This window comes from Melospiza melodia, chromosome 12, assembly GCF_035770615.1.
Source record: "Melospiza melodia melodia isolate bMelMel2 chromosome 12, bMelMel2.pri, whole genome shotgun sequence".
NCBI lineage: Eukaryota > Metazoa > Chordata > Aves > Passeriformes > Passerellidae > Melospiza > Melospiza melodia.
In genome coordinates this window covers 28,203,999-28,212,972 of record NC_086205.1, presented here as the reverse complement: position 1 = coordinate 28,212,972, position 8,974 = coordinate 28,203,999, and the positions used below count along the sequence as shown (strand labels likewise).

The 8,974-nt window shown below is 51.7% G+C and overlaps 2 protein-coding genes across 22 annotated transcripts in view; one reads left to right on the top strand and one right to left on the bottom strand.

Annotated features, from left to right (window-relative positions):
- Nucleotides 1-509: 509 nt before the first annotated feature.
- On the bottom strand, nucleotides 510-5,717 carry PFN2 (profilin 2). 2 transcript variants are annotated; one of them, XM_063167513.1, is made up of 3 exons: nucleotides 5,550-5,717; nucleotides 4,375-4,567; nucleotides 510-2,553 (listed from the first exon to the last, which is right to left on the bottom strand). In XM_063167513.1, exons 1-3 carry the CDS (start codon nucleotides 5,679-5,681, stop codon nucleotides 2,456-2,458), a joined length of 423 nt encoding a protein of 140 aa, XP_063023583.1. In that variant the 5' UTR covers nucleotides 5,682-5,717; the 3' UTR covers nucleotides 510-2,455. The 2 variants fall into 2 exon arrangements, with proteins under 2 accessions (XP_063023583.1, XP_063023584.1); XM_063167514.1 differs by having other exon boundaries at nucleotides 510-2,239.
- A 381-nt stretch (nucleotides 5,718-6,098) lies between these two features.
- The window catches only part of TSC22D2 (TSC22 domain family member 2), an 84,115-nt gene continuing 81,239 nt past the window's right edge, over nucleotides 6,099-8,974 (top strand). For all 20 annotated transcript variants that reach the window (XR_010029235.1, XR_010029247.1, XR_010029246.1 and 17 more), the window contains exon 1: nucleotides 6,099-6,182. The gene's annotated coding sequence lies outside the window, so the exon portion shown is untranslated. The remainder of the gene's footprint in view (nucleotides 6,183-8,974) is intronic.

Genomic DNA, 8,974 nt, shown 5'->3' with positions numbered 1-8,974 from the left:
TCACATCCCCTTGGGCCTGTATTTGTAGGAGTTCTCAGCAGAAGTAAAAAATACAGATGCAGTCCTTGAAGGTAAGGGAGACCTTACATCTGCCCCTTGTCTGGGTGAGGGGAGCACATTCCCACCCTGGCTGTACTGACCTGGGCAGGCCACCGTGCTCCTGTGCCAGGTACAATGTCCCGCTGCCTTCAGCTTGTTTAGGAATCATGTATTGGGCATTCAGAGGGCAGGGGAGCCCCACACCAGACAGCTGGATAAATGTGGAATTAAGAGATGAGAAATCATCTCCTAATTTAAGATCTGCCCCAAAGACTGCCTGGCTTTTGACAAAAGTCATATTATCACACTAGTTATCTTATTACCATATCATACTACTTATATTATCATACTACTGCTGTCCTGCCAAACTTAAAACTGCACTTAGACTTCCTGCTAGTGGAGCCAGTCATGCACTGAAGGGCCTCAGAGCATTTCCTGGGTGTGAGGCAGAAAAATTACCAACAGTCTGATTTTGTTTGGTTGGAATAAATTTATTTCATCTGTCTGTAAACAAGGTGTTTTTAATAGTTATGGCATTTTTTGAAATGCATATTAAATCAGATGAGTTAGACTGTATCCCAGATGTAACAAAGTGCAGGGAAAGAAATGGACAAATCAGCAACAAGAATTTGTTTAAATCTGTACATTATCCACAAGGCCCAACAATAGAAGCAAATACTAGAATGTCCCTAAGGTAGTGCCCATCAAAAGAAACCCTCAGAGTCAGTTAAAATCCATCTCACAATAGCAACAGTTCATTTTTTTTTTTTTTAACAATAGTATGGCACAGAATACATATTAAAAAATTCATCACAAGACAGCCAAGTCAGTTATTCCAACCACTACCATCTCCCATTTATTCTTTAGTATACAGAGTTCTGCAGTTCTTGCAATGGACATACAGGTCAGAACAGTGCCTGAACTGAGTTTGGTTACAGACATTTTCAGATGACTCGTGCACAAGGCAGCTCACTCCATCATTTCTGCAGCAAGGGTGTGACAGGCCAGATGAAGATTTTTAAATTTGAAATGGTATTTTGACAGTTTAGCTTACAAACTACCGACCTTCATCCAAACAGTGGCTTCAGAGCAGCCAAACTCTGCACCACTAAGTGATCTGGCAGAAAGACTGAAGCCAGTCATAGCTCCCAGGGTAGCTGAAGGTGGCAGTTTTCCACAATGACATTGCAGTTTCATATTAAAAAACAAAAACACCACCCCCCACCCCCCGACCCCCAAGCTGCAAATTAAAATTGGTCCTATGAGAAACTGAAACCAGACACACTCCAGCTGGTTATACCAGGCTAGCTAATGGCCACAGTGGCAGCCTTGCACAAGTCAACTACAGAACAGGAGCTGGCAAAAAAAAAAAAAAAAAGTGCCTGAGCTATTGTAATGATGGAATGTCTGGGGAGTCCTCAGGATGGTGGTTTAAGGTCATGGGAGGAAGTACATCTGTACCCTTTCATAGTTTTGTGATTGCACTTGTTAAGCAGTACAATCTTCAGACAACACCAAGAAAAAGTAAGAGAAGACTTAAGCCTACAGTGAAGTGCAATGACAAAACTAATGTGACATTAATAGCTTTTGAGTGGCAAATTGGTTAAACAAACCAGGCACTATAAAAATGGGTGTAAGCAAACACATGGGTTTAAAAAACAGAAACAAAGAGAGGGACAGAAATGAAGATATGCACACACTTTTTTCCTCCCAACCGTGCTCTGTGAAAGGAAGACTAGTGAGCTGTGACTTGCTCAAAGTGCTGAAGAGGCATTGATCAAATTAGATTGTACAATCGGCACCTTGTTTAGTATCTCAGTTGGTTTAGCTGTCAATATCATACTAATTGCTAAGACGAAGCAGAGCCTACACTTGGCATGTTCCCCTCCCAAGTTTCAAGTTATCATGCATATCATCATCATGGTGGTGCCAGATGGGCTCGGTTACCTACAGTGGTTACAGAGATGAACAAGGGGGAACTGGAGTTATGACAGTAGGAAATGGGTAAATAAAAAAACACAAACTACCATCTACGGTCTGGTAGCACTGAGCACAAGCAGGTGGTGCTGCAGACAACTGCTAGGTGGATGGGGAGAGGCTGCTCAGACATCAGACCTCCTCAGGAATAAAGCCAGTTCATATGCTTTCTTGTCGAGTGTCCCACCATGGACACCTTCCTTTCCCATGACTATAACCAATGCTGGAGTACACAAGGAAACAAAACAGAAATGAAAAGAATTAAAGGGAAAAAAAAAATAACACCTTTCCCCACCAACAAAGGGATACAAAGGAGACACAGGTTCATACCCCATCACCCTGCATTGCTAGTAAAGTTTCCAGAATGTAAGGTTTAAAGCTCACCGCCAGGAAAATTTAATAGCAATCTTCCCCTAATACTTAACAGTCTGCCTAACAACTAGAACCCAGAGTCTCTCAAGTATTTTGCCATTGAGTATGCCTTCTTATTCAATCCGCCTCCATGGACCCCTTCTTTGCCCATTACAAAGACCAAGACTGAAAGAGAGAAGAAAAAAAGTTTTAAAAAGAGTGTGTTAGACATGGAAATAATGTAACTTTTATTCAGTGCAATAAACACCCTCAAATTCAAGATTTAGTATTTGAGTATTAAGCTAATTTAACAGTTTTGTTAAAACACAGACGTAGAAAGGGCTGGGAGAAAGTACAAGCTACCCTCAGGGATTTTATCTAACTGTGGAGGCTTTAAGCCTGAGAAAAATGCCACCAGCTATCAAAACAACATTACAATGCCTCTCACCATAACTCAGCACCCAGCAAGGAAATCCTGGCAGCAGTTTAAACACCTGTAGCAGCGGGGGTACAGTGCATGTGCAACTGTGGCAAAAGAAAATTCCCATTATCTGCAACCAGAGTAACTGCCCTGATGCTGGTAAAAACCCCAAAGGGTGAGTTGGGCTGAGACTTTCCATGCAATAACACAGCTATAAACCACACTTTTTACATAAGACAAAACACAGGGACAATTGTCATACTGAGGCTCTCCCCACTCCCCCAATTCCAGCAAGGTGTTCCAGATTATCTGCTAAAAGGAACACTGGAGGCTCACCAGCAAGAGCCACTGTGAGCTGCCATGAGATATCCCCCAGCAGGGAGGGGGCACAAGGAACACTGGGCTGCCACAGGCCAGGGACTGTTCACCAAGCTGGGAATGCTGCAGCCAGTCCACCTACACGTGATCGTACACTGGGGCCTCAGGTTGTGCCATGGAAAGTTTAGGCTGGACATTAGGAAAACTTCTTCACCAAAAGGGTTGCCCAGCCCTGGCACAGCTGCCCTGAGCAGTGGGTGAGTCCCCACCCCTGGAGGGATTTAAAAGCCATGTGGTTGTAGCACTTGAGGACATGGGTTAGTGGTGGCCTTGGCAGCACTGGGAGAAAGGGTGGACTCCATGATCTTGGAGGGCTTTTCCAACCTTAATGACTCTATGATTCTATCTCCATAGCAATTTGCTCATAAAAGCTTAAGACAGTTCTCATTGTCATTTCACAAGTCAGAACTCTGCTTGTTTCATTTCAGTGCTGCCAACCCTCTTCCTGCATGCCTGCCCTGGGCTTTAGCCTACAGACATCTGCTCTGCCTTTGGTTTTACACCTATTAGCAAAAGTCTTGTCACTCATGAACCTGTTCCACAGCCAGCCCAAAAATGCTAGCCCAGGTGTTCCCAACATAAGACACACCACTACTGGACATTATTTCATATCCCAGATGAGTGCCTGCCCCATAACAGATTTTACTGGAAGTTAAATGAAGAGCACAAAGGAGCAGGTGTCTGAGAATGAAGCACATTTCTCAGTGGCACCAAACTGGACAGGCTTTTTCTGCCTGGACGGACTTTAGCAGGCTCAATAGGAAGTGCAAGAAAAGTTAATGTAGAACTTTTTAGTAGGAGCAGCTCATACATGAGATTCACATCTTTGCAGAATAAACTTTCCATCAAGCAATTTACAATGAGAAAGCTTACAGTCACTGCCTGTTATTAACAGACCCCTTCTGAGCTTCAGGTATGAAGTGATGGAATACCAGCTAAGCCTGCTTGGAGCTGCAGCCTGCTTTTTCCTGCTTGTCACAGACCTGTGAACCTCTGCACAGCCTGGTGCTGGGCTGGGATGCAGGTGGGAACAGGGATGAGTGTAATTCTCAGTCAGAACTCAGCTAGAGCACTGCCATCCACTCCCTTGCATCATTTCCCAAAATTAGCCATTAAATACAGGAGTTTGGTTCTCCTAATAGCTGGAGTCTATACTTAGGGTCACATTCCTAATTTAGCTATCTGAAGGTAGAGAAAAGAGTGCTTACCTCGTCCAGCTCTGCCTACAGCAACATTATATGTCGGCTCACCACCTTGACTCTTTGTCCTGATGTCCATTGTGCAGTCACCATCGACATACAGGCTATCTCTGATCACAGAGCACTTCTTTGCACCAAGGGTCAGACCATTGGTGAAGAAACCCTCTCGGTCTTTTCCTACAACCAGATCTATTTCTCCTGGCTGTCAAAGGAAAGAGCTCAGAGTTAGCACGGAAGGGTATATTGCCGTCATTTCTATTTAGAACCGGTCCCGTCTCGTGTGGAGAGGCCGAGGCCGTGATTTCCCCTCGCTACCCGCAGGAAGTGCTCCAGAACACAGGGCTTTGTTAGGCGCAGTCTGCGCTGCTCCGCGGTGGCTGCGCGCGGGGGAGCCTCAGCCTCAGCGATTCCGGGCCCGAGCCCGTTAAACGGCGCAGGGCGCCTGCCGGAGCCTGACCCCGGGCTGGCGCGGACTCTGTCCGCACCTGTCCCGGGAGATCAGCCCGGGGCCTGCCCGCGCCCGCGGCATCAGCCCGGCTGCGGCCCGCCCGCGGGGCCCGGGCCGCTCCCGCCGCCGCGGCCCCTCCGCCTGCCCTCGGGAAGGGCCCCGGGCCCGGCGCCTGGGGGTGCGGCGCGGGCCCGGCCGCACCGCGGCGGCCGCAAAGTGCAGCGTCACGGCGGGCCCGGCCCCCCGACCGCGGCCCAGGCGGCCCCGCTCCGCCTCGGCCGGGACCGGGCCCGCCGCGCCCGGGGCGGGGCCGCGTGGGCCCGGGGGAGCCGCGCCGGCGGCCGCGCACGGCCCCTCTCTCGGGGCGGCGGGGCCGCGGAGCCGGGCGGGCCGGGGGCGCGGGCGGGCAGGGCGGGGGAGCATCAATGGCAGAGCGCCATCTTGGCGGAGAAAACATGGAGCCGGCGGCGCGGCGGCGTCCGAGCCGCCTTCCTCCGCCGCCCGCCCCGCACCGGGCCCGCCGCCCGCACCCCCCGCACCGGGCCCGCCGCCCGCACCCCCCGCACCGGGCCAGCCGCCGCCCCCGCCCGCGGGACCGGCCCCGCGCCGCTCCCGACGCGCACAAAAAGGCGGCGCGAGCGGCCGGGCCCGCGCCCCCCGCCCGCAAGGTGCCCCCGTCCCCCGGCCGCGGCCCGTGGGCGCCGCTCCCGGCCCCGCTCCCGCCGTCCCCGCTCACCGTGATGCTCTGGAAGATGCCGCCGGCCGTGGCTGCCCAGACGTACTTGGCGTCGCAGTAGCCCACAATGGCGGCCTCCTGGCAGCAGCCATCGCACATCAGGTTGTCCACGTAGCTCTGCCAGCCGGCCATGATCGCGGGGCGGCGGGCGAGGGCGAGCGGGCAGCGGGCGGGCCGGGGGCGCGGGGCGGGCGGCGGTCCCGGCGGTGCGGCGGCGGAGCGGACCGAGCGCTGCGGCGGCGGCGGCGCGGCCCAGCCCAGCCCTGCGCTGCCGCGCCGGGGGCGGGGGGAGGAGGGGCGCGGCCGGCACCGCCCCCGCGGCCGGGGGGAGCGGGCCGGGGGCCGGGGCGGGGCTGCGGCCGCGCCGGGACCGATGCCCGGTGCCCTGTGCCCGGCGCTCGGTGCTCGATGCCCGAGCCCGGGGCCGCTCGGCCGCTGGAGATCGGTGCGGGCAGTCCCGGCACTGCTGCGGGGGCCGGCCCAGCCCGGCTCGGCCCGGTGGAATTGCGGAGCGGGCGGTGCGGGCCCCTCCCCGCGCCCGGCCGGGACCGCGCGGGGCAGAGCCGCGGCGGGGCGGGAGATCCGTGCGGCCGCCGCGATGCCCGCACCGGAGGCCGGCAGCGGCCGGGATCGGTGAGTACCGGCGGTGGCGCCGTCCAGCCCGGCCCGGGGCTCAGGGAGAGGCGCTGCGCTGCGTGCCCGGCGGGCGAGCCCGGAGCGGGCACGGCCGGGGGCAGAGCGGTGCCCGCTCCCGTGCACAGACGGAGCGTCCGGCGCCCCGTCCTGCCCGTGCCCGCCGTGCCCTCACGGCCCCTGGCAGTCGCTGCATTTGTGTTGTTTCTATAATCTCAGGTCTGCCTTCGCGCCCCTCGGAGAGGGCTTGAGCCCTGCCTGCCTCACCCGTGCCCTTCATCCTCCCGGACCTCAGGGATATGTCCCTGTCTCACACACCAGCATCTGCTACGTTTTTTTTCCACAAGGGGTTGTAACTGGTGATTTTGTGGTTTATTGTTCCAGGTTCCACCAAGTCTCTATTGCAATAATTTAGTTCCACATTCTTTACAACACCCGAGGCTGATGCCATTGGTTTGGTGCACTGATACTGGGCCCTGGGCAGGAGGGCTTGGCTGCTCCAAGGCTGTCCTGGGTCGCAGGAGTGTTGACCAGCACCTTAAGGGTGTGTTTCGAGGCAATTGTTCTGTTTTTCGTAACATTGAAACTGGTGGGGGCTCACCTTGCTTTTGAGCAGGGTGAGTTTGCTTTATTGGGTGACTGTTGTGATTCTTGGGGCAGTGCAGACTGGGGGGATGTGGCCTGGCTGTCCATGTCAGTAGCTTTGTGGCTATAATTCAAAAAGTTAGATCTCATAGCTGAATATGCCAAGGCATAGTATACAATAAATGAATCTGCCTTTACCTGACCTTTCCTTTACCTTTCCCTTTACCCTTCTTTACCTTAAGTCCCCAGGTATTTATTATGGATACCCCTACAGCACACTTCAGGTTTTCATTGTCCTTTAACAACCTAGTTCCGTTGTCATTGGATTGAGTGTTGTTTAGTACTAATTGCCTGGATTACTAGATACTTGGAAAAGAGCTCCTTTCTTTGTATCTTTTACCTTAACTCCATAAGGGTTTCTTTTCTCTATTTTGTTTTCACAGTGCCTTTACCCCTCTGAATTTGGACAGCCATCATCCATGTATCCCAGAAATATTTTCATGTCACTGTATCTACCAATGAGTTACAGTCCTTAAAGTTGCTTTTAGCTTTTAAAATAGCTAAAGCTTTTTGTGAAGTTTGACTTTTCTTCATAATCCTACCTCCAGAGATTCTTTCCATGGGAAGGAGAAAATGTTCTCTTCTGTCTCAAAGTGCCATTGAGGGTTGCTTCTCTGTTTACTCCTGGTCTGTAGGAGGTCCCAGTTAAACATTCTTACTAGCACAAAATGAAATGTATCCATCTGAAATTAGTGGGAAGCTGATGAGCCCATTATTTTAGAGTTCAACCAAAATATGTTTGATTTTTTGTTGATTGTCTTCAAGTTGCAATAAGGATTCCAAATTGTGTTACTTTAATAAGTTGATTTAATGGATATAGAGACAGACATCTCGTGACCCAGGGGCAGGCCTTGAGGATTTTGGAGCTGCTTATTTGCTATGATTGTCCTTTTATTAATCATCATTATCCTTTGATTAATAAGAGGTGGGCTTCTCTTGGACGGCAGGCTGCTTGGTACAAGCATGCAGGTATCTCACACAAGAACCTGTGGGTTTGCAGGACTTTAGCCAAAGGCCCTCTTGCCTGAAGGGATCTCAGCCTCCAACACATTTGTCCATCCCTTGTGCCCAGTGAGCACCTGTGCCCTGCTGAGCGCTTGCAGTCCAGCCTGCAGTGCTGTGTGACAGCGGCAGAGACCCGAGCGGGGCCAGGCTCTGGGGAGGAGCTGCTGCTCCCCCGGTGCAGAGCCACACCAGGCCGCTGTGTGCTGATCCAGGGCCTGGATCAGGTGTGACAGGTGTTTCACCTGTGTGTCACAGTGCAGAGCCACACCAGGCTGCTGTGTGCTGGTCTAGGGCCTGGCCTCTGTGACAGGTGTGTCACCTGCATGTCAGAGACCCGAGCTGGGCCAGGCTCTGGGGAGGAGCTGCTGCCCCCCACATCCAGAGCCACGCCAGGCTCATGTGTGCTGATCCAGTGCTTTGCCTCTGTGACAGGTGTTTCACCTCCGTGTCACAGTGCAGGGAGGGCCAGGTAAGATTGCTCCTGCCTCACAGGCAATACTACCTTTTAATAGCTGCACAGACCAGGTGATCAGTGGTGTGAGGGCTGTTTTGGTGTGTGGATTGTGTTAGCCGTACAGGGAATACAGACATCTGTTTTGAATGATTTGAATTGGAAAGACCTGCATGGAAGTCTGGGATCTCCTTAACATAAATGGTTGGATGAGAGTAGAGGATTTCATGGCTTGGTAGCTCAGCTTCTAGTCGTGTTATTTGTGAACTAACTCTAGTAATATATTTAGAAAGTGAAGTCTAAATTGGGTTGCTATTATTTAATGTTTCAAAGCTACCAGGTAGGTTGTATAATTTGCAGATTCAGCAGTCACGAGTCATGTTTCTGAAAATCATGATTCTTTAATTTTATTTTCACTCTTAGGCACCTCATTTGGTTGTGTGCTATATACAATTGTTACAATACTGTTTGTGTAGGCACTACTGCAGCAGCACCTTTGAGACTGCTGGGTTTAAGAAAATGAGGGTATGCTCTGTATGTTAAAGATTGTAAGAGCAGAGACCTTCAGGGTTGTTGGAGTTGTTTTTTAGGTTTTTTTTTTTGCTATAAGAGTTAAGTGGAATTTGAGGCATTTCTGAAGCAAAATATTTATATATGTATAAAAATATCCTTGTTAAAATTGATAGATGTA

Coding starts and splice junctions, on each gene's coding strand:
- PFN2 (XM_063167513.1), bottom strand. CDS start 5,681: ATGGCCGGCTGGCAGAGCTACGTGGACAACCTGATGTGCGATGGCTGC. Junction 4,568..5,549: donor GCATCTTCCAGAGCATCACG/GTGAGCGGGGAC, acceptor TTCCTTTGACAG/CCAGGAGAAATAGATCTGGT. Junction 2,554..4,374: donor TGTAGGCAGAGCTGGACGAG/GTAAGCACTCTT, acceptor TCTCTCTTTCAG/TCTTGGTCTTTGTAATGGGC.